Source organism: Monocercomonoides exilis, assembly GCF_001643675.1.
Source record: "Monocercomonoides exilis strain PA203 chromosome Unknown scaffold42-869251, whole genome shotgun sequence".
Lineage (NCBI taxonomy): Eukaryota > Preaxostyla > Oxymonadida > Polymastigidae > Monocercomonoides > Monocercomonoides exilis.
The window spans coordinates 171,475-197,574 of NW_027150587.1; the positions used below are offsets into that span (position 1 = coordinate 171,475).

The window sequence follows — 26,100 nt, forward strand, 5'->3', positions numbered from 1 at the left end:
TTTTCCCTAAGAAAACTCTCCCGAAAGAGTTTCGTTCTCTTTCATCATTTGATATCAGATATATTAATTCCTCTTCGGTGTGGATTTCGAAGGAAATCTTCAGACATATCATGATCAATTGTTGGATTCCATTAATCGCAGAGAAAGTTAAACAATCCAGCTCACATCGCGCCCTTCTGTTGATGGACAATCATTCAACACATAATGATGAATATGTAATTGAAGCCGCTGAAAAAAACAACATCATTTTGAAGCGATTCCCACACAACATGACACACTCACTTCAACCGTGCGATTCCTGTATCTTTTCTCGACTGAAATCAACATTGGACAACAAATTTGTCATTCCATCTCCATTCTCCCTCTCTTCTTATCGAACACAACTCGCAGAAGTTCCTCCTGAAGCCTTGGCAGCTGCATGTACACCTTCAACAATAAAAGCGGCATTCATAAAGACAGGGGTTTGGCCAGTTGCAGCAGCTCCTGTGCTCTCAAGAGTAGCAGGAGCACCAATGGAAACATCTGCATTGAAAGAAGATCTTCATTCTTCGTCTCAAGATTGGCGTGAAGAACTTTTTGGAAGCTATTCTCCACTAAAAAGGCAAAGTGTTTCAGCTTCATCAAAACCATCAGATATTCATGCTACAGAAAAAGCAAACTCAGCAAAATCAACTTCATCGAACAAACCGACCTGTTCTTCTCAGTCTGATGATCACGAATTAAATTCAACAACAATTATTGAAGATTTGGATAGCTTTGAATTGAAAAAAACAACTTGAAGATGCTGAAAAGCATCTTGCATTTCTTCGATCGATATATAAAGAAATTGAAAATTCAAAAGCTTCTTCGACTTCTTCAACTTTGAAAACAAGGCATTCTCGAAAAGAATTCTTCATTCTTTTGTCAAGCTCTTCTTCAAATGAAGATGAAAGAGAAAGAAAACAGAAAAAGAAAAAGAAAATTTATGAAATTAAAGATGATGATGTTAGTGGAGGGAGCGACTCAGAGAAAGGAAGAAATATGGAAAACGAAAAGCCAATTCTAAGAGCAGTTTCACCTGATTTTAGTTAAAAATAAATTGAATTTCGCAAGAAATATTATTCTTCGTTGTCGTTGTAGTTTCTTTCTATCTATCTTTCTTTCTATAATAAAAAAGTTTGGAACCGCGAAATGTTGAGATCAATAAAGAAAAACAAGTGTATAATGTTTTTGCTGTCCTCACTTCTAGCAACAATGGAGAATACTTTGTTCAAAGTTAATTTGAAGATGGATATTTAACTGTTTATAAACTTTTGCACAGTGTTTGTATACAGTCATTTCATTTCAATCTTATATTCCTTTTCTTTTTTTTATCGAACATGAAGAAATCTGTAGAAATAAAAACAATAATATTTGTGTTTTGCAAGATTGACAGGGGGCGGGTTTGGAACCAGGGTGCGGGTTAAGCACCGATGGTACCTCTTTTGTTGAATTCAAAATGTTACAACAATGGATATGATTCATTGTTATTATCATATCCTTCTTCCTTGACTTCTAATTTTCGCTTTTTTCCTCTTCCTCTTCCTCTTCCTCTTCCTCTTTTCTCCTTCGTTCAATGCCATCTTTAACGGTGACTGTCTTTTCGTTGCGTTCATTTGCCTGCTCATCTTCTGCTTCACTTAACTTCATCTTCTGTTTGATCAACACTATTCCTGCAGATACAAATAATTCATTCTCCAAGGAGGGCTCAATCACTTTCTTGTCAGCTTTGGCCTCCTTTTTCCATTCCTCCGCTTCTTCTTCTTCTTCTTCTTATGAAACCATCTCCTCTTCTCTCTTCTCCTCCAAAAGATCCACTCTTGCGCACTCTTGCTCTAAATGGAAAATCGAAAGTTCTGTTTTATTAGTTGAAAAGGCAGGTATGATAAAGAGACTGGATGTCTGCCGAAGCAACATCCACAGTTGCTTCAAGCTCTGCTTTCTTTCTGCTGATGATTTGGAATGGATCTTTGTCTTTTGAGAAGGTGAAAAAGAAGAAGAAGATAGATAGAACTGGCTCAGAGAACAATGGTTTTGAGACATTCATATTAATGATCTCCACACCAACCATCAACAGTTGCGATAGCGGAACTATTAACGCTGACGCCACATCACGTTTCCTGAAGAAATATTCGCGGCGATCACAACATCCTCCAATGAGAGTCACCCACTCCCATCAGATACCACAACCACACTCGGTGAAGTTTCTGCTCTAGAGTCACAATCAACTCTCAAATAACTCATTCCAATATGGTCTGTCGAAACACTGAACGGCGTTCCTGCTGCTGATGGAGATGAAAGTGCCCCTGTTCCAATGACTGAAATCTTCTTTGATCCAATCTCAACTGTTGCTATCTCGCTTGCGTGATTCCCTTCCATCAGTGTGACTGACAGACTCACATGAATAACGCTCTTTTCAACTGCAACACCAATGGTTCTGCATGCACTTGACTCATCCAATCCACAAAACTCTTCTGCGTTTCCTCCGCTCACAGCCACAAATCGATTGAGAATCCCTTTTTTTAGCCAATCCTTCTTATCTGTATGCAGATATGCCCACTCACTGGTCCAATATCCGTAGCACACCCTCTGGTCATCTGTGTTTGTGGTGTAACATTCCTTGAACGGATTATTTTGAGATAAATATAAATTGTTATTATCGTAATATATCATATCATGCCCATACGGAGTAGAAGTTGTTCTGCACTTGCATTCATGGAAGAACAAAAAATAACAATAAATTTTATCATTTGGTGCTGTTGCTCCATTTGGATGAAAATATAATCCTCCTCCATTTGCAGTTGCTGAACATGAAATGAACTGAATGCTCCTCATTTTGAACTGAGTTGAAGGGATATTTACACAATACATGCCTCCACCCCCATTGTTTGTCAATGAGCATGAAGTGAAACTGCAGTCAAACACACACGCACTTTCCCCTTCTCCATTTTCTGTTCCAATGCAATCTGTTCCTGAAACCTGAAAATTATCAAGATAAAGTCCTCCTCCACCACTTCTTGCTTTGCAAGTCTGGAATTCACATCCGCTGATCCGAACACACGATGAAATTACATATATGCACATTTCTCCTCCAATCCATGTTTGAGCAGTGCATGCATTGAATGTGTTATTTGGAATATCAACCGATTTGATGTTGTAGCAATTTATGCCGCCGCCTGCATAATGGGCATAGCAGTTGCTGAAAGTGCAATGAGAAACAGACACAAAGGCATTTGATTGACTGAACATGCAGATAGCCCCGCCACTTGACATTCCATCCGACCATGAAACGCTTTCTCCTGTTATCCTCGATCCGTTCCACTCACACCAAGTGAATGAGTTTGCTCCATTTTCCGTTATGTTCTGCCTCCCTGGAGCCAGCCTATTAGTTTTAGTTCCGGTGCATTCAACATTTCTTGTCCTGCAGCATCCGATGAATGATGTGTTTGAGGCAGACAATGAAGCTAAAGGATTGTTCAGAGAGGGAACAATTCCGCCATCATATGCATCACAGACCGATGAGAATGAGCAGCTACTCATAAAACATGTGGTTTGGGTTGACATAGTTGCTGTAGATGAACATGCATCATTTGCTGTTGAGATGTTGAAAAATGTCAGGAGAGAGAGATACAAGTGGCATTGAGGGTGATGAGAGGAATGCGGCTGAAGATGAGATAAGAGATTCGCATATCGAAACACTTCCTTCTTTGCCTCCTTCTCTTCCCCTTGCTCTTGTTGCAATTAAACTATATATCCTAATGTGGTCGTATCCCTTTTCCTGCATTTTGCACCTTCTTCATCGTCTGCTTTCCCCATATCCCTTTTTCTTCTGTTGTAATCTTCTGCTTGTTTTCAAAAATCCATTTTCTTTCATTGCTTTTGAATGTTCGCGCAAAAGCCCCTATTATTATTTTTAAAAGATATTCAATAATACAAAAATAAAAATACAAAAATACAAAATAATAATAATAATAATAATCATAATCATAATAATAATAATAATAATAATAACATAATATGAAATATGAAAAACTCTGTACCATCTTCTTTTTGAAATCTTCCGCTTCACCGTTCGCCTCTTCCTCTTTTTCTCCTCAAATTCATATCAAATATCTTCTTCAACCATTTCTTCAATTTTCTGATTTTTCTTTAATCACATCTCCTTCTTTTCAAATCGCAGCAAAGATCATTAATTCCCTCCTCTTCTATCAATTTCGTTTATTTCCTCTTGCTCATTCATCTATATACCCGTTATTCGTCTCTTTCTGCAATCTTTTTGCAATGCATGTGCTTGCATTCGCATTATCCCAGTGATAATCATAATACCTGAATAATGAAATGAAATCAAGAAAATATATTACAGTCCTAAAAAATAAAATGATGAGATTTCAAAAAATTAAAAAAACGAAGAGAGAAAGAAAAGATGAAAGAAAGAAAGAATAATATTGCACACATCCAAAATATGCATAAATTTTGCAGCATCTTTTTCAACTCATCAAATCGAGAATCTTCTTCGACGTCTTCCGTTATTCCCTCATTTCCCCCATCACAATCTCGCAACCCTCTCTTCTCTTTTCACCTTATTCAATCCATCCCTTCCTCTTCTGCAGCATGTCCTCCTTTTCCCTCTTCCGTTTTCCTCTCAAATCTTTCTGAAGTCTCCGAAAATACCAGCGGATAAAGTAATAATCCTAATTATTTCCGCAGTTTCACCAAAAAGCTTCTCTTGTTCATGTTTCTGCTTCTCTCTCCTCAATCTCTCTTCAAAACAGTCTCCATTTATGCTTTTCTACGCCTTCCTATGCCTCATCTTCCTCGTCTGCCTCGTCTCCTCCAAAACAAATCCAAACTCTCTTTTGATGAGCAGCATCCACTGCGCGCAAACACCAATAGATGCATCGAGCAAAATGCTTCATTCTCTAGTAAAAAATGATATTCAAGCAGAGGAGACCGCAATAGCAGAGGATAAAAGTTGATGATATCTTTCCTCTCTCATTTGCCGAACTCAGAAATACCCTTAACAGTTTCAGCGAAACAGAAATAAATAAAAAGAGCACAGAAATGAAGACGATGGGGGAAAAGCAAACCAAATTGTGATGAAGAAGAAGACGAAGACGAAGAAGAAGAAGAAGGAGAAGGAGAAGGAGAAGGAGAAGGAGAAGGAGAAGGAGAAGGAGAAGGAGAAGGAGAAGGAGAAGGAGAAGGAGAAGGAGAAGGAGAAGGAGAAGGAGAAGGAGAAGGAGAAGGAGAAGGAGAAGGAGAAGGAGAAGGAGAAGGAGAAGGAGAAGGAGAAGGAGAAGGAGAAGGAGAAGGAGAAGGAGAAGGAGAAGGAGAAGGAGAAGGAGAAGGAGAAGGAGAAGGAGAAGGAGAAGGAGAAGGAGAAGGAGAAGGAGAAGGAGAAGGAGAAGGAGAAGGAGAAGGAGAAGGAGAAGGAGAAGGAGAAGGAGAAGGAGAAGGAGAAGGAGAAGGAGAAGGAGAAGGAGAAGGAGAAGGAGAAGGAGAAGGAGAAGGAGAAGGAGAAGGAGAAGGAGAAGGAGAAGGAGAAGGAGAAGGAGAAGGAGAAGGAGAAGGAGAAGGAGAAGGAGAAGGAGAAGGAGAAGGAGAAGGAGAAGGAGAAGGAGAAGGAGAAGGAGAAGGAGAAGGAGAAGGAGAAGGAGAAGGAGAAGGAGAAGGAGAAGGAGAAGGAGAAGGAGAAGGAGAAGGAGAAGGAGAAGGAGAAGGAGAAGGAGAAGGAGAAGGAGAAGGAGAAGATGATGATGATGATGATGATGATGATGATGAAATATTCTGATGCGTTGAAGGTGAAATGTGAGATGAAGAGGGGGAGGATGAAGAAAAAGAACTAAGTTGATAACCAGAAGAAGAAGAAGAGAAGGATGAGGAAGAAGAAGGTGAAGATGAAGTTGATAAGAGAGGAGCAATAGAAATTGTGCGTTTGTGTGAATGATTTAAAGCATAAGTGTTGGATAAAGAAGATGTTGTGTCTTGATGAGAAGAGGAAAGAAGCAGAGAAGAATGAGGAATAGAAGAAGACAAAACGTAATTTGGTTGATAGATTGGATTATTTAATGCTGAAGAAGGAGAAGTCGAAGATGAAGGCAAAAATGAAACGCGAGGCGAGAAAGAAGAAGAAGAAGAAGAATAAACATATTGGATGAAGTTGGAGAAGAAGGAGCAAACGAAGAAGAAGATGGAGAATAAGAAGAAGAAGCATGAAAAGCAAATCCTGAAGCGTTTTTCAAACCAGGTGATCCAAAAAACGGCTGCATTGATTTTGAGACTTGATCATTCAGAGAAAGTCTTCTCAATTCGTCTGCATCACACAACGAGCAGACATCTCCTCCGAAGCAGTTCAATTAAGAATCCTCTCCATCGCTGAATGAGTCTTCCTCATATTCATCTGCATATTCATTGGAATCTCTGTTTTTGCTCCTCTTGCTGTTGTCGCTTCAACCTTTCTCTTCGTTGCTTTCTTTGAAGAAATTGCTGTTGGCTGAAGAAGAATCTTCACTCAAATATCTTCGCTCTGTTTTCTTCTTGTTGTTCTTTTGATTTTTTTGGTTTGTCTTCCTTTTGTCTCTCTTTTCCTTCAATGAAGCTCCTTCGCATTTTGAGCCATTTTCTTTCTTTCTCCTCTCTTTCTCTTCTTCTTCCTCAAAGAAATCATCGAATTCAACTTCATCAGCATCGAAGTTGATAATTTCTTCAATGCCATCTTCATCTTCCTCTTCCTCTTCTTCCTCACCTTTCCTGTTATATTTCCTATTCTCTCTTCTGCCTTTCCTTTTTCTGCAGTCATAGCTCTTAATGTTCCTCTTGTTCCTTTCGTTTTCTCTTCTTTCTCTTCTTCTTCTTCTTCTCGACCGGCTTCTGCTGCTCTGCACAATCTCCTGCATCTCCCTCTGCCTTCTGCTGAGCATTCTTCCTCTCTCTTGCTCTTTCCCTTCTGACAATCCAGAAACATTTGCATTTAACGTCGATTGCTTGTTCAATGACAGCTTCAGATGGCTGCTTTGGCGAAGGTGGGAACGAGGCGTTTCTAAAGCATTCGGTGTTATCTCAGAAGAGGAAGAAGAGGAGGAAGAAGAGGAAGAGGAAGAGGAGTTTGACGAACGAAGAACTAAACAAGGAGCAGATGAACGTCTAATCAGCATCTTTCCCAAAGCAGGTGGCTTCGTCTTGGATTTTGGTATGACTGGAATGGAAGAAGAGGAAGAAGAAGGAGAGGAAGAAGAAGAAGGAGAGGAGGAGGAGGAAGAGGAAGAAGGAGAAGAAGAAGTTTGTTGTTGTTGTTGTTCAGATAAAACAACAGCTGGTAGCTGCAATGCCTGTGCATTTTGAGCCATCGAAAGGAAAGAGGCAGGAAAAGTGGAAGAAGAGGAAGAGGAAGAGGAAGAAGGAAAAGAAGAAGAAGAAGGAAAAGAAGAAAAGGAAGGAGCAGAAATAGAAGAGAGAGGAGGAGAAAGAGTGGGAGAAGACGCTAAAGAAGGAGATGTATGCTGATTGGAAGAGCGAGAAATGGAAGAGGAGAAGAGGCAGGCTTGATGATTGGACGAGATTTGCGGGTGGAGCTGTTAAGTGAAGAAGAAGAAGAAGAAGAAGAAGAAAAAGGCTGATCCGCCTGTTGCAGTTGGCGGCAGATATGACAAAGTCGCATTGTTGCCATCGCCCGCAACAACTGTAGCAAAACAGCCCAACCCTAAATTAGTAACCTAACAGAGCCTCAAAAAATACAGAACTTTGCCAGCAGAAGTCGAAATACCGTTGATGGAGATGGGCAGAAGATAATTCCCAACTCAAATTGCTGAATGCTGCCCATGGCAACGAAACGCCAAGCTTTCCACTCGTCCTTGTAGCAGCTCGGTGAAGGTTAAAGAACGGTAACAGCTGCAGGATACTTCACTTGTCTTGCCATTCTTGCAGGAACACAGGCAGAGACTGATGCTTTTGTCACAAATTATTCTTTTTCATTTAAGCACGAATTTTTGGAAAGTCTTGCTTCTCTGCACATATTCCACAAAACACACATGCATCTTTCCAACGGCAGCAGCAGCCATTTAACTCCCATTGATGTTGCTGATCTCCACTCTCATTGCTTTGCATTGTTTTCTAAGTTTTTATTCGCAAGAAATATCCTTCCCTTGATATTGCCAGCCACTTTCCTTTCCAAAAAAATACCCTAAACTGCTCCATTGCCTTATGTTCCAAAATGCTATATAATATTGTGCAGATTTTGTCCTTCACAGAATTCCTTCTTGTTATTTTCTTTCAATAAAATATCAGCTGAATTTGTTTTCATCTCTTGCACCAAATAAAAATCATGTATCTTGCGTAACTCCATTTATTTCCCAATGCCTATATAATAATCAGCTCCATTCCCATCGTATTGCTCTACAAAGCGTAGATTGGCCATTTCAATAATAATTCGGATTCCTGCACTTTGGAGAGGATACAGACGGAAATATCTTCACAATTAATAGAACATTAAAAAGTGCGTTCATTATGTCCTTTTGTGTTATTGATGAAATTGTTGCATTCCCCTTGGCCATCCAATTACCAATAATCATCGGGCAGAATTTCAGAATTATTGCATTGCTTCATTTCCAGCTGTCATCACATAAAATAAAATTTCAAGTTCTACAGGTAATGTTCACTCACTGAGCTTTCAATCAGTGTATGAATATTCCGTTCTTTCAAATCTGATGATCATAAAATCCATTACAAAAAAGACTCAAACAAATAAATCAATTTTCTTTAATGTTTATCATTCTTGAAACATGCTCATGGTTGCCAGGTTATCAATTTGAAATTTCATTCACGTTATTATTTTTATGAATAAAGATAATTTTCAAAAAAAAATGCACTAATTCATCATATTTTTGATTCAAAAAATTTGAAGGCTGAAGTCAAGAAGGAATAAAAATAAATGACTAATTGCATCATCATAAATTTCAATTTAGTGAAAAAATCAATTTTACAAAAATACCATAATTATATTCACGTTTTTTTAATTTGATCTTTTTTTTGATATCAAAAAAGATCACCCATTTATAATTGATTCAATTTTCGATAATTAAGTGAAAAAACAGCCAAATTGCGAATATCATCGCATGAACCATTTGGTGTGAGTAGAAGTGGAGCAGAGAGCTTTTGCATGAAGATGGCTGGAGCAGGAGATAAAGAACTGCAAAACATTCAGACAAACTCAGAAAATGGAGAAATTGCATTTTCACAGGTTGCATTTTGGAGCTGTAGTGTGGTGCTTGTAAATTGTGATTCTTTGATAAAATGATGTTTGTTTAAGGTAGCATACAGCTGGCTGAAGCGTAACCGTGTCTTTTCAACTGGGTTCTGACCAATGAAGACTTGAACTTTCTCGATGAACTCAGCAGATCCAAGCTATTTTCATCCCTTCTCAAATGTCCAATTTCTCTTGTGGTTTATTTCTGGATAAGAATGACTGATGTTGCGCTCACGTGCAAAGGGTTTTGACAACCACTCGCAAAGGCACTGGAATTATCCCAGAATATCATTCATTCATTCCACTAAACCAAAAGAAGAGCCTGTGTACATCTATGTTCATCCTCACCTGATAGATCTTCTCTGACTCAACCGCTCGATGCAGAAGGCTATTTATTTACTAACAACAAGCCCAAAAACGCACATTTCATCCCTCTGTCCATTATCAACCTCAGCTTGGCCTCAAACGACGCCTTCTTCGGAAAGGAACTTTTTCTCCTCTGCTCTAACACCCTGTATCAAATTAATAAAATTATCCTTTCCATCCCGTTCCAAAGACCTCTTTCTCAAAAATCTCCTTCATCTGAAGCTCTGAATTCTCCCGTTCCGGCTCCCTTCGAAGTCAATATCCTCCCCTTTATTATTTTCTTTTGCATTCAACAGATTTTCACTTGCAAGGACACTGGATCCTCTGTCCTCCAGAGTGGCTAACCGCTTGCCCCTTGCACCACCCTCTCCACAGCCGTCCTCCGCATCGCACCATCCATTGGCAACATCCTCTGGATCTTCTCCTCCTCCTCCTTCGATGTCACGACCTCCCTTTCCTTCATCCTATTCAAGTATTCCTCTGAAAGTCTTGTCCCTGTTTGCTTCGCAACTCCTATCCCTATGTCTCCTGATCAGCCGCTTGATCAGTTTGTGGTTGTAACCTTTCTCAACACCTGAATCCTCCCCAGCTGCCACTTCTCCTAACACTCCTCATGCATAAGCAAACTCTTCCATCTTTTGCATCATCGACAGATCCCTTGCTGTGGACCTTTCCTTCTTCATCTGCTTCTTCTGTACCATATCAGTCAGAAAGCTCCTTCAGCGTGATTCGCTCCTTCTTAACTGCCATTTCTTTCGATCAGCCCAGCAGCAACACAAACGAGTGAAATGGCAGCAAAGCTTGTGTATCCGCCTTCTTCCCCGTCATCCAGAATAGTGCTCCTTTGTCACTTGGCAGCACATCAGTTTTCTTCTGTTGCTCTTCTGCAGCACTTGAGTTATGCTCAATAAGCTGAGGTACTTCGTATCTGCAACAAGGCTTCTTCAGCAACACATTAGGCAACAACGAGATGATTATCACTTATAACACACAACATGGAATTTTCATATGAAACGATATAATTTCTCTTTGCTAGAATAACAAAACTGTACGCATTCTCCTCGCTAACCGGTCCAACCAGCACCGCTGAAGCCTCAGTTCGTTGGTTCGCTTATTGTTCAGCACTTTTTCCACGACGACGAGCAAAACGTCTCCACTTCGATGTTCTCCTCTTGCAACCTCATCACCAGATCAGTCATCAACTTTCGCTTCGGAAGAACAGCAACTTTCTGCAGAAGAATCCTGTATTGCAAAAATGTTCGCAAAAGATGATATTTTATATGTGAGAAGTCATATTGCTGGGCACAATACAAAGGGCAGCTGATTTAACACTTTGAAAGAATGATGAGATTGAGAAGAAAGAAGAGGAAGAAGAGGAGAGAGAGAGAGAAGAATTTTATGAAGAATTATTATTATTATTCTTATCTGAAGATGAAGAAGAGGATGAAGAGGAAGAAGAAGGAGAAGAAGGAGAAGAAATTTGATGAAATTGGATATGATTTCTTAATTTGATCAAGCAATGTATATTTAAACTGATTGTTGATATTTGAAGATTATTATCCATTGGCATTTCCAAAAGATTAATTCAAACAGAAAAAAACAGAAGAAGAAGAATATCAGTTGTGAGGGTAGTGCATGTGTATGATGGACCTTCATTATTCACGACAACTGCAAAGGCTGAAAAACACGACAAGAAATGTTTTCATTGAAGATGACAATGCTGCAGATGATGTATTTTGATAGTTTCAGATGAGAAATGAATGAAAAGGAAGGAATTTCTTCTGATGGCTGCGCTGATTCCAGAAATAAAAAGAAGAAATGTTGAAAAAAAGGCTGAAAGTGATGTTCTTTCATTATTTGCTAGCCATTGAATTATGATTTGACAGTCATTGAAGTCCAAGGAAGAATTTCTGGTCTGTTCAGCGAAGATAGTTTTGAAACAAAAGAATTCTTGGATAATAAATCAGAATACCTTTCAGTCTCTCTTCATTTTAATAGAATAAAAATTAAGCTCTATGATTTATCACTTCTGGTTTTCTTGTTTATTGAAGAAAAGTTTTATTGGTTTGTGTGTTCTATGAATGTGGCTCAAAGCACAGCTGTCTTTGTTGTATTTCTAATCCAGTCATCATCTGATCGAAAGAAAATGGCTTTCAGTTGTTAAGGGCGTTTGATAAACACCGAATTCAAAAAAAAATTTGTCATCAGTTACTGTTGCTGTTCCTCCATTTTTGAGTCCTTGCATCTTGTGAGTTGTAGATTGCCTTGTCGTAATTATTAAATTGCTCATTCGCTGAAAACGACTTTTTCTCGTCCTTATGCAACTTGCCTTATTTTTGTTTCGAATCTTCAATACTTTTTTTGTTTTTCATCTTTCAGTTCTATCTTCTTCAATAATCCCTTGAATCATCTTGAATAAAAATTGAAATAGGAAAAAAATGAGATAAAAAACTGAATCCATCATGCACACAAGCATAAATCGTTTCTGCCCATTGACTTCATCTTCTTCAGGAAAGAAAATCGAATATCAATTCCTTCTTTTATAATTGAGAACCTAAGTTAATTGGGAGATGATGAGACCATCATCAGCACAGCTCTTGTGATCGTCCTTTGCTTTTCCTCTGTCTCCTTCCTTATTTGGGCCCTTGTTCTGATTATGAAATCTTCTCCGTGTGCTGGCGTATCTCCTTTCCCTTCAGTGGGCTCTTCAACTCTAGTGGGCTTCATTGGCTGCTCTTCATTTCTTCTTTGTTCTGAATTCTCTCGTTGACAAATGGAGCTATTAGCGTGTGGTTTTGTTGTTTTCTCATTTCCGCCTCTCTTCTTTGCTTCGGATCTTCTGCACATGGCTGTGCTGTTTGCATCCTCTCTGTTCGCTCTATCTTCTTGATCGTTTGTTGCAGAGGCAATGACGCGGGCCATTGATGACGCTAGGTTTGATCGAAAATAATGTTTGACCAACGTGTTTGTTCGTGGTGACAATCGTGCAAACCTTCCCACTTGTTCTGGGGGAATTCCTGCCATCGTCAGTGCTGAAAGGCTTGCTGCTTTGATCGAGTATGGTGTGAATCTCTTGGGCACTCCTGCAACATATATTGCTTCTTTTGCGAGCTTCCGAATTCCTTCTGCAGCTAACGGGTGAAAGTTCTCTGCGTTTAGAAGCAATTTGTCTGTGTGACTGTTTTTCTCTTGGACTCTTTTCCACAATTCCTGGATTGCTGATGCCGGACAAATCAAACTCGGTTCTGGTAAGAACGGAACAGCAATCTCCGTGCGTGTGTTTGAGGTCTTCAACTTTGTGTCCAGATACACGCCTTCCTCCTCGAACCTGCTTTCCAACATATTGATCCTCTCAAGCTCCGTGAATCTACAAGCGGAAAACAACATCGTTAGAACAATCACTTTCCTCGTGAGCTGTCTAAAGCTTAACCCTTCATTTGTTCCCAGTCCAGAAAAGAAATTAAGCACTATTCGAGGATTCCAAATGTCTCCTGTCTTCTTCTTTCTTGACTTGTCCGTCCTTCGGAACGATCTAAAAAGGGGACGAATAATCGGGATGTCTCCAAGGAAGGAAGAGAATACAATATTGGAGTAAGGCGATACTGCTGCCCTTGTCAACTGGAGGCAAGTTAACTTCATGCCACCGTTCCCAAGCGATAGAAACACATTTGCACAACATGCGGCCCACTCCTGAATAGAATCCGGAATTTTTCCATATTCACACTCTTTCCATTGTTTTCCAAAATGAGCAAATCCATACAGATATCCTCGCCATGTGCTCCTCGAAATGTCTGCTCGGCACTCTTCTGATAACGAGAAAGGGATTGATTTTTGTTCCATTGCATTCTTCCACCATTGTTTTCCATCGCGTAAGGTGCATTCAGCCAGATTATCCTCAATCGACCTGGTGGAAAATTCACGCCTGCTATAAGCATTGATGGACCTTTCCACAGAACCTCCTTTTGATTTTTCCAAGTCCATTCAATATGGTGAACGGACCTTAACAAGCTTTCCATATTCTATCCCTACCAATTCGGCAGGAGTTATATCACTTGTGCTCTCTCCTGTCGTGCTTTCTGGATTGTCGGAATCACAAGAGGGATCGGTGGATGAGCTAACACGACTTCGTTCTTCCAGGGGAACATCAGTCCGTCTTCTGCGAGCTGACTTCCCACTCCGCACCATCTTCCCACTTTGCGATTGAGTTGCGCTGCAAACGCGTCCAGCGTTGGAGCAATGTTGAGTTTCGTCATTATCTTTTCACATTCTTCGTCCTGCACTTCGTAGTCTCCTGCTCTCTCCAGTCGTGATAACGCATCTGCTCTTGTGTTCAGTACACCTGGAACATGTGACGCTCTCAACTCTATGCCTAGATCTTGTTTGAGTCTCCATAATTTCCTCAGCACTGGTTGAAGCCTCTTCCTTGCATTCCATCTGTTTATGTTGAACACCACGGATGTATTGTCCGATCTTTGGTGAAGAAAGTCAACGTGATGTTACTGAAGGATTGGTGAGAAGAAACTCAGAGAAAGAAATACTGCCATTAGTTCTCTGAAATTGGACGATTGCTTCCTCATTCGGTTGGGGAACGGATTGTGTGCATCGAGTAGCTGGTTGTACAAGAGAAGAGATGCTCCCCAAGCCGTCTCCGATGCATCCGTTGAAAGAATTGCATCCGGGGAAAATACTGGGATAAGCCTGCGTCTTGGGTGTGCTCTCAACTTCGATATCCATTGCCGAATCTGCTGCAGGATTGAAGCATTCAACCTCAATTTGCCTTTCCATCCTCTTTCCTTTATTCCTATCTGTAGCATACGATGCATGGAGTGAAGCCATAGAGAAGCGTCTGGCTGAACAAACCGAACAGCGTTGAGTTTTCCAATAAAAGAAGCCAGATCTTTCACTTTCACGATTCTTGCTTTCATGCAATCTTTTTCCCATCTGCGACACAAGCGAGTCAGGGCTTCTCTTCTGTCTCTTGCAAGCCAAACTTTCATCTTCGACGAGTCCCACTCGAAGCCAAGGAAAGAAAATCTTCCTCTTGGTTTCAACTGGCTTTTCTCCTGGTTAACCAATAGACCTAATTCCTCCAGAAACCTGATAATCTCTTTGGCTACCTGTGCAAAGTATTTCTTGTTCTCGTGCAATATAATGAAATCGCCCAAATATGCGATCTCACGAACATCCCATCATTGCCTTATTTCTGAATTCATCTTCATCATCGCCTGCGTGAAAATTATTGGAGCATCCACAAAACCAAACGGCATTCATTTTAATGCGTGGTCTTTTCCAGAAAATATGAAAACCAAACATGGTCTTAGGTCTTTGGACACCGGAAGCAGAAAGTAGGCCTGTTGCAAATCCATTGAAACTGCATAATCTTTTCTTCTCAGCACACGCTCTACTGTCTTTTCGTTGTCGCATTTGAAGTGTGTCTTTATCAAAGCCGCGTTCAATCTCCTGCAATCCAGTATCTGCCTCCATGTTCCCGATTTCTTTCTGATCAAAAACACGTTGTTCCTGTGCCTCACCTTCTCTGACCTTATCTCCTCCACAATTCCTGTCTCTATCTGTTCCTTTTGAAGATCTGCGAACGCCTTTCTTTGATCTTCGTTTGAGTGCACGGCTCCATCTCTGAACGGCATATCCCTTAGCTTTCTTCTTCTGTGTTTTATTTTTCATATCGCCTGCACTCCCTTTCTGATCAACTTGGAATCACTTATTTTTTCCCAAGCTTCTATGAATCACTCTTTTTTTCGTCTAAATGGGACGAAATATGATAAATCATAATTTTTATGCCCTTGTTTTTTTTATCTTCAAAAAATTAAATTTCATTGTGGGAAATAGTTTTTGCTATTCTTGTGATAAAAAAATTCTTCATCTTAAATATATTAATGATAATTATGTTTGATTTTTTTATTCTTCCATATAAAAAACAAATAATTCTCAAAACAAACTTCAACATTCCGATAAGTTCATAAACGTAAATAATTATAGAACTTTGGTATTCAAAAAAGGTGAAAATGATCAAGAAAAATGTGAAAAAATTTTGAAACGTTTCCACAATTGTAACTAATTCATTCAATTTCAAAAAAATATAACTGCTTTTTGAAAAAAGGATGTCAAAATAAAAAACAGATTTATTATAACTTCATCCTGGGGGTCATAATTCCGGGAACACCAACCCCAAATATTCATTTAACATTATGTGAAACCGACTAGACTTTTGCAAGCTAAGCAAAAAAATAACAATAAAGTTTGATAAACTGTATTATCATTTTTTCCTGGGAGTCTGCGTTTCGGGAACCCCAACCCCTTAATGTTTAATGAATATTTTTTTTGGAACCGACTAGACTGCAAAGAGCTAAGCAATGAAGTCAAGAAAATCAAAAAAAAAAAAAAGAAGGAAGGAAAGAGAGAAAATAATAACAACAAAAATCATAAAATGCAAAAGAACTTAAAATCTTTGAAATAAAAAAATAGTCAAGAAATTGAAAATGAATCAACAATTGTGGAAACAGGTTAAAAACAATAATCACAATATTCCATCTAATTTGAACAACAAAATACTCAATCGAGATTAAAAATGTTTACGTTTGTTTGAGTGATTATCCATTTCTGAATTGGAAGATTTTTTTTTATTTGATTTTAATATTTCATTTGTTTCAATAATCATCAAATCCTCATCGACATTTGAAGAATTCCTTCGCGTGTGGTGAATAATATGTGAATCATTTTTGCAACATGCTTTTCCGGTCTCTTTTCTCTTTTCAAATTGAATGCTTTGATTTGGGCTTGAACAATCGTTTAATGCAGCTTTCTTTGGAAGTGAAAAGGCTGCTGATTTTTCTATTGAAATTCTTTGATTAATTCGAGACAGTGTTCTATCTTTGATGGGTGTGCTGTTTGAATGATCTGCATTTATTCCTGAAAACTTCTTTCTTTTTCCTACTATTCTTTCTTTTCCACTTTTGCAATCACTGACGATTTTCCATTTGTCTTCCAACATTTGCGAATGAGATGCTGTGATAATATGACCGTTTTGTCTTTTGAAAGACAAATATATCATCATTGATGGAATTTTCAGCCAACTCCAAGTTTTTTTTGTTGACGGAGTGTATCTGAAGCAAAAATCAATAAATATAAACCTTCAACGTTATAAAATGAAAAAAAGTGAAACACACAAATGAAACTGTCTATTAATTTTCTCGTTAATGGTGCTTTGAATCGAAGAATCAAAAATTTGTTTCAAAAAGGCACAAAATGATGAAGCATTTCTTCCAGTTTCCAAGCATGTTGCAGATAATTTGGAAGAAACTGATCCAAACTCTCCATCGCATTCCGATTTACCGTGCTGCTCCGTGAAATAATTTACAAATATCGATGAAAATTGTTGTTGATTTTGACTGTCACTTAGAAAATTACTTAAAAAATATTTATTCCTGAAGTGAGGACCAGAGTCTGAAAAAACTGTCAGAGTTGATTGAAGTGGGTGTGATTCTGATATATGTTTTTCGATAACAACGTTCAAGCATTCAATGGCGTATCTGAAATCATGAGTTAAACAGTCCGAAATGAAGTGATGACATGTTTTGTGAAGTGAATCATTTTGTTTTGTGTATGAAATAATGCACAGGTCTGACACTTATTTTTTTGTGTAAAAATCTTTACTGACTTCTCTTCTTGAAAGCGGAAGCTGCCAATTCTCTTTGAAGTCTAGCAGCAAAAGAAGATCTCCTATTTTCAGTTTGCTCTTTGAGTCAGCAAATGATTGTTTTTGGCATTCTGCCCATTTTTTATGTTCGGAAATAGATTGCAGCTCTTCTATTTCCTGATCACTGAGTTGCCTATTTTGTGATATTTTCTGCAAATATCTTGCTCTTTCGCAAATGGAGCACAAGTCAGTTCTGTTTCTGAGTTTTGAAATGATCCCTTGTGTTTTCTTGCAGAAATATGAGTAGGACATATTTGTTCCTGTTTTTTGAACCAATTCATTGTGAAGTTGTTTTTTTGTTTTGTAAGTTGTTCTGTTTCCTGCTCCACAAAACAAAGAATCGTTAATATTGTTTTCATGTTCATAGTTTGAGTTAATGGAATCATTGCTGAAATGATCAAAAGAAGAATCGAGATAACCAAATTGTCTTTGAGTTTCAATTTGAATAAATGAACTTTTTCCATAACATAGAAAACTTGTTTTCCATCCGTTTGAGCACAATACTTCATATTTGCTTTTCACTTCAAGATCATCAACCACCTCCACATTTTCATCATTGCATATTTTCCAACGGCAATTGTATTCGTTGCTGTTTTCGATTTGATTAATATCTGATAATGTGATACAGATGTAATGATGGATTGTTGGATTGAACAAAATTATGGAAAGAAGATTGTATTTCTCTTTCTGAGTTGAATATTGATCAGTGGATTGAATGTTTTTTGTAACTTCAATCATCCATAATGATCTGTTCAATTCAACGGCTTTATCATTTTGTTCATTTGTTGAAATAAAAATATTCTCACATCGAAATAACAAGAAATCTGAGTTGTTTGCATATTGAGTTTGCTGAATCACTCCACCCATCGATCTACATAACGGACAGATCAATTCTTCGTTCTTTCTTTGAGATTGAAGGATTTGAAACTCGTTTAATGACTGTTCAATTGAATGACCTTGCAGAACGATTATATCAACTTTTTGTGGCATTTCAAAAGATGCATATCCACACATTTCGCAAATGATATTATCTGTTGAATGACAACCCAGATTGTTCATGGCTGCAAGAGATTGCTTACGTATTATTTTCAGTAACCATTCTATTGCATCATCAAATTCGTGCTCCTCCATTTTTGAAATATCATTTTCATTGTTCCATTTTTCGTAGAACTCTTCGTTCCAGAAAGATTCAACATTCTCCTGTTGATCATTGATTGATTTGCAAATATTGATAATTGTTGAAGAAAGAATATCTTTCGTTTCTTTCTGAAATTCCCACGAATGGAATTTATTCATTGATGCAAACATTTGGATAGCTGCAGCTAAGTAACAGCTGTTTCCTAAATTTTTCAAGCCAACTGATTTTGATGGAGAACAAAGATTCAATTCATGTGTCTTCTGAACATTGACAATAAATTGTGGAACGTGTGAAACAGATGCCTGAATTGATTTATCGAAATTTTGAATGTTTTCGTTGGAATATTCATTTTGTTGTGCATCAACACCTGAAGAAAAACGATTTTCGCTCAAAATGCCCCAGCCATTATCATTATCAAGATCTTTTTTTTTGAAAAATTAAAAACAAAATAAATAACCGAAAATAAAAAAATATAGACCTTCTGAGTCATGGAGACTTTTTCTCACTTTGTTTTTTCTTTTTTGGAGCTCTGAGGATTCATCTGTGTTTTCTAACAAAAACCTATTCACTTTTTCAAGTGATTCATTGTCGAGATAACACCTTTTTCAGCATCTTCTATCTTCATGATCACTCTCCTCATCCAAATAATGAAGGAGTGATCCATATTTCGCGTAATTGAATTGTCCCTGTGAAATATCAAAATTGTAATCTCTCAATTAAGAAAAAGAACAGTAGGTGCTCAGATTTTTGAGTAATTTGACTTGCATTTTATTCTGAAGCTTTGGAAATAATGAACTCAAAGGATTCATCACTCCATCAAGTTGATCTGAAAAATTGCACATGAACACAATAAAAAGAGTTAAATGGGTAATTATTTTTGAAAAGTCGCAAATGTTGATTTTTCAAATAAATCAAAAATTTCATATCTTGATCAAATTTCGGTTCCCGCTTATGCAACTTCACCAAAGTGGAGGATATAACTTGACAATGCTATTTCACACATTCCTGTGAAGTTACATGAGCGGGAACCGAAATTTGATCAAGATATGAATTTTTTGATTTATATGAAAATTAAACATTTGCGACTTTTCAAAAATAATTACCCAAATGTTAAGATTTCAATTATTTTTTGAAATGTTCCACACACCATTTGATTTTTTATATAACGAGTTTTTGATTTCCTTCATTTTTCGAAATGAAAAAAAGAAATACTCAAATAACTCGAAAGTGAAATCTCCAGAAATTGAGGAGGCATATTCCCACAGCTTTCTGGACCACTTGCTCAGAGTGTATTGTTTTGGTTGCATCTGTATGTTTTCAGTCTTTGATGTTGAAAATATCTTTCACAGAAAGATCGATCCCTTTATAAGCTTTGCGAATGACATTCAATTGAAATAAGAAAAGAAAAAACAAACACTTTGAATCTCATTCGAAACAACTGATTCAAGAAGAACCAGTTAATGCTTCACATTTTTAAATTTTAAAATTGATTAAACTCATTCAAAAGTCTCAAATGTTCAATTCGTTCAAGAATTCACATGTTCATATTTTCTATTTTTTTGTTCAAATCTGGTTGACTGCTCAAATATTCCCATCTTCTCTCGTTTGCTGCATTCCTCCGTTTGCTCCTGGTTCTTTTTCTGTTCAACGTTGAGATTCTCGTCTTTCACATCCTAAACGCGTTTCATTTTCTCATTGATAACATCTCCATCGAATGTAATTACAACAATCTTCAGCACAGCAATCCTCTTGATCAGATCTTTTTTCGGATGCTGTTTTCATTTTGCTCTTTTTTTGCATTTCTTGTGGAATCTCTCTTTCTGGATCACTTCTCTTTTTCGTTTTGGTATTATTTAATTTCTTTCTCGATTTTGATTAATTTATTTTCTTCATATTCCAAAACTTCATCGTTTTCTTTTTCTTTTCTTCTTTTGTGTTATCTCTTTCAGTCTTATCTGCATTATTATTATGGAATCTCTTTCTTCTTCTTTGACTTCAATTAATATTGATTTTCATTTAAGTTATTTATTGATTATTCGTATTTATAATAATTGTCTGTTTCTTTTTTATGATCTTTCTCTTCTTCTTGAAGAAATCTTTTTTTTCTTCTCTTTTTCTGTCCATCAGAATTATCGTTGCTTTTGCTAATATCATTTTCACAAACAACTTCAATTCTTTTCTCAATGTGAAGCTCTTCTTCTTGTTCTTCTTCTTTTAGTTTGGCTTTTGTTTCCTGTTGATGTTTGCAAAAGATTCGTCAATTTCTGCAGTATTTCAGATCTCTTCATCTTCACAACTTTTGCAACTTGTGACTGTATTTTCTTTTGCATTTGTTAAAGCATTTTCTTTCCTTCTTTTCTTCTTCCAATATTCTTTGTGATGATGTCAACTGAACACTTCAACTTCTTCATTTTCTTCACTGGAGCAGTACGTTAATTCCACACTCGATTCATACAGACATGATTAGCAAAGAGAAGAAAATAGAAGAAGATAATAAGTCATCATCAACATCTGTGCCTGCAATTGACCCTTCGGATGTGTCAGTGGTGGAGGAGTCATGCACGTCGGCAGCAGCGATAAACAACATAGAAAGACGGCTGCGGATTGTTGTATCTGAACCATCTGAAACGTATGAAAATCACAAATATTCGTAACTGAGAATGCAACAGACTCTGCGAGGATATGTTGTGGCGAGGCGGGCCGTGCTGTTTGGGGATAACGTGCGAACCTGAGATGTGGAGCTTTCGGAGATGCTTTTTGTTCCACAGTGGTGCAGCTTCCTTCTCTTGTAGCGTCTGTGGGCACGAAGTCGGTGAGCAAGCCGATCTTTGCAGATGTGAACATGAATTCGTGACCGTGGGTACACAAACTGTTTGAACCGTCGATGCTGCCAAAGGAGATATCACGGCTTGTGTCGCAATCTCCGAAGTCGAGGTGCATGGTGGTGAAGCAGAACGATAAAGTGATGGGATGACGGGTCACATCATGTGAAGAATGGAAAAGCTGAAGAACATGGAGGAAGATCTGAAGAGGAAGAAGGTGAATGCGGAGAATAGTCTTAGTGAGATATGAATGATGAACGAGGCGCAGGAATCCGAGCTTGCAACCGAGAAGGAGGAGCTGAGCAGATAAATCCGAGAGCTAAAGGAGCAGCACGAGGAGGAAAAAAAGGAGAGGAAGAAGAGGTATTTTGAATTCGTCATGTTGAAGCAAAAGATTCTGTACGACAAGTGGATATCTTAGAAAATGGGCGGGCTGGTGGAGCAGTTGCAGGAAAGTGGCAAATTCATCTGGATGTGAAAGAGGAAGATTTCGCAGCTGCGCGAGAAGCACAAGGCAGAGGCGAAGGATCCGCAGAAGCAGCCCGTTGTTATGAAAGAGAAGGTGAAGCTAATTGTGGAAAGGATTGAGATGAAGAAGATACTGAATCAGCAGGGCGAGGCAGTGAATTGGGATACCAAGAGGTCGATTTGCAAGGTTGGGGTTTCTTTTTTCTATAACTTCTTTGTTGGTGCCTGTGAGTGGATTGATGATTCTGTCTTCTGCTTCGATTATTTTGCTGTTAGGGCTATGTGAAAAGCACAAGGAGAAGTTTTCCTCAAACATTGTGGTAGTCTGGCTGCTATGGCTAGGCCAGACCCACGCGAGAAGGGGGTTGTTGTGAAAGTGGGTAGCGGGGTGAGTGTTGTGGGAGAAGCAAACGGCAGTGGCGGAGGAGAATGCAGAAGCGGGGAACGAGATCTTTTATCAGCGAGAGATCAGAGAAGAACAGCTTAGTGGACAACGGTAAAGGTGGTTGTGGAATTGGCTGTGAAGGAGGAGCGGATGCAACTGTGGGGCAGAAGATGAACAAAATGGAGAAGGAAACGAAGATGTTGAAGGCGCTGTCGAAATTGCACTTGCAGACTACATGCGAGCAAAAGGCGCTGTTCAATAAAATGATAAAAAGACAGATGAATACAAATGCATAAAAGAAGCAGCAGTAGAAGAAAACGAAGGAGATGTTAGAAGAGAGAGAGTGAAGCTGCTGCATTTGCTTAATGAGAAAATGACAAACAGCGTTGAACGTAATGTTTCACAGTGGACTATAACATCACTGAGTGTATCTTGGTCGGGCACATTTTTGGCTGCCAGGTTCCATTATTGGTGGGATTGACAGTGATGGATCGATGAATAGATCCAACGTTGAAGTTGCTGGGACAGTTGGCATACGGAATGGGGCATGTGCTTAGGATGAATCCCAAGCTGCAGTCGTCTGTAACGATAAAGTGGCAGCTAACTCCACTAATGACAGGACTGAAGCTTTTGCTGGTGCATGTGCATCTGAAAATCCGGGGGATATATGAAGAATAGATTGCAGCAGACCTGAGTTGGAGCATTCTTGTGTTGGAAAGTGTGTTAGTGCTGAGGTATGTCCTTGGTGACTCTGTGTTGATGTGGCTGGAGGAGATGTACGAGTTGCAGAAGAAGAGCGATGCTGCACAATGGGTTATGATCTTCGGAGTGGAGTTGTTTCAAAGGAATTTGAGGAGGTATGGATGTTTGGAAAGAAGGTGCGGGAGAAGAAGAAGAGAGATGAGTTATGGTTTTCATGATAACTGTAGAGTGAAATTTAAAAGTTTTCAGTTGAAGCCACTTGCTGAAGAGTGCGAGAATTTCCTGATGATGTTGTGCAGGATGTTTTGGAAATGCGTCCAAACAACGCTTGATTAGAAGTTGGAGAAGAAGATCAAGATGTCTTTTGTGGAGTTTGACGGGGTTACAGTGGGAGATTGGAAAGGTCAACGCGATGTTCTTCTAAGGTATTTAATAAATAGCAACCTGGCTGATGCGGTGAAGCGGAAAGATGCGATGAAGATGCAGTCAGATGCGATATGCAGTGGCAATCCAATAATTTCACCATCTTCAGAACAATCACTGTCATTGGATGTGGATTGTTGAGTCATCGCATATTCTGAGACGAAGCCTCTTCTGTATGAAAGCTATCCACATACTCCGCATACGCTATCGCTTGGGATCTTTCGGAATGCGCACATGTTGTTTTGGTACTGCTTGCCGTCATTCGAATATGTCGTAAAGGCGTGCCAGCGCTATGATATCTTCATGTTAAGCTTGTTGCTGCCGGATGTGTGTAATGCAGCAAACCGGCGGGCGCCTCTGACGTCGTCTGAGAACAGCGCGTTCGTGAAGACGGTGAGCCGGAACCTGGCACTGTTGAAGTTGCGCTGGACGACAGGGTGCATGTGTTTTCAGGGGAGTCGGTGGGGGGAGTGGCAGGGCTAAAGCAGCATGTGGAGGAGGCGCAATCTCAGATGTGGAAGAAAGAAAAGGTGAGGGCGCTGTTCCGGATGGCGCGGTAATTTGTGGAGCTTGTGGGGCTGCCGCTGGGGAGGAACGATGTGGAAGGGGCGATCTGCTTAGGGCTGCCTCTGGGGAACGAGCAGCGTGTGGAGCTGTGTCACAAGGCTATCGAACTGCAGAAAAAGAAAGGAGGAGTCAATATATTGTAATGCATCATCTTCTTTTCCTTCCTTCCTTTCTTCTTCTTCTTCTTCTAATTCATCATCATCATCATCATCATCATCTTTTTCTTCTTCTTCTTCTTCTTCTTCTTCTTTTTCTTTTCTTTTTCTACTCCTTCTTCTTCTTCTTCTTCTTCTTCTTCTTCCTCTTCTTCCTCTTCTTCCTCTTCTTTTTCTTCTTCCTCTTCTTCCTCTTCTTCCTCTTCTTCCTCTTCTTCCTCTTCTTCCTCTTCTTCCTCTTCTTCCTCTTCTTCCTCTTCTTCCTCTTCTTCCTCTTCTTCCCATTCGCTATCACACCTTTCCTTCTCTCCCCCCATTTTCTCTGATTCTTATCCTTTCCCGCCTCCTCCACGCTTCGCACTCGACATGGCACATTCTCCCTTATCTTCGCGCATCCACCCTCCGCATGCCTCATCCAACAAACAAACAGAACACGGCTCAAACTAGGTTCCTCACAATTTTCTCATTTGTCTTCATCTCCTCTTCCTCCTCTTTCTTTTTCTTCTTTTTCTTCCTCTTCTTCCTCTTTTTTCTTATTGTGTTAATTATCTTTCAAAAATTATTTTGAAAAAAATGATAATATAATTATCATAGAGAATGCAACATTTATTCATTTTCTATTATATTTCTTAAAAAAACGCTCGAAAAAAAGAAGTTGTTGAAATTGAAGAAGGCAAAGTCGAAGGTGAAGAAATAGGAGTGGGAGAAGCAAAAAGAGAAGAGGCTCCTTTTGAATTCCTCGAGCAGTTCTTGAATGAGGAGCTTCCCACCGAAACACTTCCCGAAGTTGAGTTGCCAATCGAAATGATGAAACCTTTATACAATTTCACTCCGTCTGCTGATACTCTGTCAAATACGACTTCTTTGCAGTCAGTAATATCAAACACATTTGCCATTCTTCAATATGTTCCAACTTCATATTTGTCAATGATATCTCTTTGCCACTGAGCAGAAATGAAGGCTTCTTGAATGAGATGAATGAAACTGAGCAGTTGTCAACATGAAGAATTCCATTTTCGATGTTTAACAAAGTTGAATTCAAAACAACAGTTTCAATGCCATTTATCCCTCCAATTGAAGAAAAATCTTTGAATGAAAGAGAAATTTGTCCGTTTGCTTCATGAATGATTGAACTGCCTGAATACGTAAATAGCTGACAAAAGTTGAATTTCAATCTTTCAATCCAAACATTTCCCGATATTCTGATAAGACTGCCTTCATTGAAATTAATTGTTGAGTTCAGATGCACCAAGGCGGCTGAAGGAGATTGCAATGAGCGAATGATCACATCACGAGCATCACACTTCCCAACAATTTCTGTTTGCCCCCAGACCAACAGCTGCGAGTACAGAGATGGAATAATATGTTTCACTCCCATATTCAACGACTCGCAAGGTGCATTGATCTCTCCACATTGCTTGCTGTCTCCATGATTGTCTGTAACTGAATACACAAATATCGTCTCGCTCTGATATTTCATAACTCTTAGAAGAAGATCTTCTTTAACCACAAATGAATCTGTTGCAAAGCCGCTCATTGCAAGATCTCTCACATTATCCTCTCTGTTATCTGTTGAAAATTTGTCAAGCTTTTTTAATGAAAATATTAATATAAATAATAAAAAAAAAAACATTCATATTAAAGCTGAATGAAAACCTTATGATTTGCATGTTAACATCTTAATCAAACTCGCAGGAATAATATTTGTGATTATTATAATGCCAGGCACATTCGGTGCAATAAAAAATTCTGTTCACATGAGGATTTGAATTGTAATCGAATTTCTAATTTTAAATTATAAAGAATCGAAATACGCATTAAATATTTCATGAATTAACAATAAAAAAATAATTCAATCAAATAATACCTTTTCATATTCCAAAACTGAAATTTTTATTTTGATCAAATAATTGGATATATAATATATTAATCAAAATAGTTTTTTCTCGAAATTGAAAGTTTGAGTTGTTCCAAAAAACATCATTGTGAATATCTTATTTTTCTTAAGTTTTATGGTTACGGAGTATCAAATATTAACTTGCATGGGTCAAATTTCTGATCTGCAGTGACTTTTCATTGCAAAATACCCAAATAACACTTC

At 38.5% G+C, this 26,100-nt stretch overlaps 10 protein-coding genes across 10 annotated transcripts; 4 read left to right on the forward strand and 6 right to left on the reverse strand.

The window, feature by feature from the left end:
• Positions 1-110: 110 nt before the first annotated feature.
• Positions 111-779, forward strand: MONOS_8780 (uncharacterized protein; the record flags this gene model as incomplete). Its single annotated transcript, XM_067879218.1, has 1 exon — positions 111-779. The coding sequence occupies one exon, from the start codon at positions 111-113 to the stop codon at positions 777-779; it is 669 nt and encodes a 222-aa protein (XP_067722266.1).
• A 331-nt stretch (positions 780-1,110) lies between these two features.
• Positions 1,111-4,215, reverse strand: MONOS_8781 (uncharacterized protein). Its single transcript, XM_067879219.1, has 2 exons — positions 4,059-4,215; positions 1,111-3,919 (listed from the first exon to the last, which is right to left on the reverse strand). Exon 2 carries the CDS (start codon positions 3,580-3,582, stop codon positions 2,182-2,184), a length of 1,401 nt encoding a protein of 466 aa, XP_067722267.1. The 5' UTR covers positions 3,583-3,919; positions 4,059-4,215; the 3' UTR covers positions 1,111-2,181.
• An 899-nt stretch (positions 4,216-5,114) lies between these two features.
• Positions 5,115-5,864, forward strand: MONOS_8782 (uncharacterized protein; the record flags this gene model as incomplete). Its single annotated transcript, XM_067879220.1, has 1 exon — positions 5,115-5,864. The coding sequence occupies one exon, from the start codon at positions 5,115-5,117 to the stop codon at positions 5,862-5,864; it is 750 nt and encodes a 249-aa protein (XP_067722268.1).
• Positions 5,865-6,467: 603 nt separating this feature from the next.
• MONOS_8783 (uncharacterized protein) lies at positions 6,468-7,364 on the reverse strand (the record flags this gene model as incomplete). The annotated part of the gene is made up of 1 exon (XM_067879221.1): positions 6,468-7,364. The coding sequence occupies one exon, from the start codon at positions 7,362-7,364 to the stop codon at positions 6,468-6,470; it is 897 nt and encodes a 298-aa protein (XP_067722269.1).
• Positions 7,365-12,184: 4,820 nt separating this feature from the next.
• Positions 12,185-13,606, reverse strand: MONOS_8784 (uncharacterized protein; the record flags this gene model as incomplete). Its single annotated transcript, XM_067879222.1, has 1 exon — positions 12,185-13,606. One exon carries the CDS (start codon positions 13,604-13,606, stop codon positions 12,185-12,187), a length of 1,422 nt encoding a protein of 473 aa, XP_067722270.1.
• A 62-nt stretch (positions 13,607-13,668) lies between these two features.
• On the reverse strand, positions 13,669-15,307 carry MONOS_8785 (uncharacterized protein; the record flags this gene model as incomplete). Its single annotated transcript, XM_067879223.1, has 4 exons — positions 13,669-14,059; positions 14,148-14,426; positions 14,486-14,742; positions 14,888-15,307. The coding sequence occupies 4 exons, from the start codon at positions 15,305-15,307 to the stop codon at positions 13,669-13,671; spliced, it is 1,347 nt and encodes a 448-aa protein (XP_067722271.1).
• A 6,238-nt stretch (positions 15,308-21,545) lies between these two features.
• Positions 21,546-22,254, forward strand: MONOS_8786 (uncharacterized protein; the record flags this gene model as incomplete). The annotated part of the gene is made up of 3 exons (XM_067879224.1): positions 21,546-21,662; positions 21,781-21,941; positions 22,110-22,254. The coding sequence occupies 3 exons, from the start codon at positions 21,546-21,548 to the stop codon at positions 22,252-22,254; spliced, it is 423 nt and encodes a 140-aa protein (XP_067722272.1).
• Positions 22,255-23,211: 957 nt separating this feature from the next.
• MONOS_18015 (uncharacterized protein) lies at positions 23,212-23,837 on the forward strand (the record flags this gene model as incomplete). The annotated part of the gene is made up of 2 exons (XM_067870994.1): positions 23,212-23,356; positions 23,650-23,837. The coding sequence occupies 2 exons, from the start codon at positions 23,212-23,214 to the stop codon at positions 23,835-23,837; spliced, it is 333 nt and encodes a 110-aa protein (XP_067722273.1).
• Positions 23,838-24,031: 194 nt separating this feature from the next.
• On the reverse strand, positions 24,032-24,316 carry MONOS_8787 (uncharacterized protein; the record flags this gene model as incomplete). The annotated part of the gene is made up of 1 exon (XM_067879225.1): positions 24,032-24,316. The coding sequence occupies one exon, from the start codon at positions 24,314-24,316 to the stop codon at positions 24,032-24,034; it is 285 nt and encodes a 94-aa protein (XP_067722274.1).
• Positions 24,317-24,825: 509 nt separating this feature from the next.
• MONOS_8788 (uncharacterized protein) lies at positions 24,826-25,536 on the reverse strand (the record flags this gene model as incomplete). The annotated part of the gene is made up of 1 exon (XM_067879226.1): positions 24,826-25,536. One exon carries the CDS (start codon positions 25,534-25,536, stop codon positions 24,826-24,828), a length of 711 nt encoding a protein of 236 aa, XP_067722275.1.
• Between the last annotated feature and the right edge of the window lie 564 nt (positions 25,537-26,100).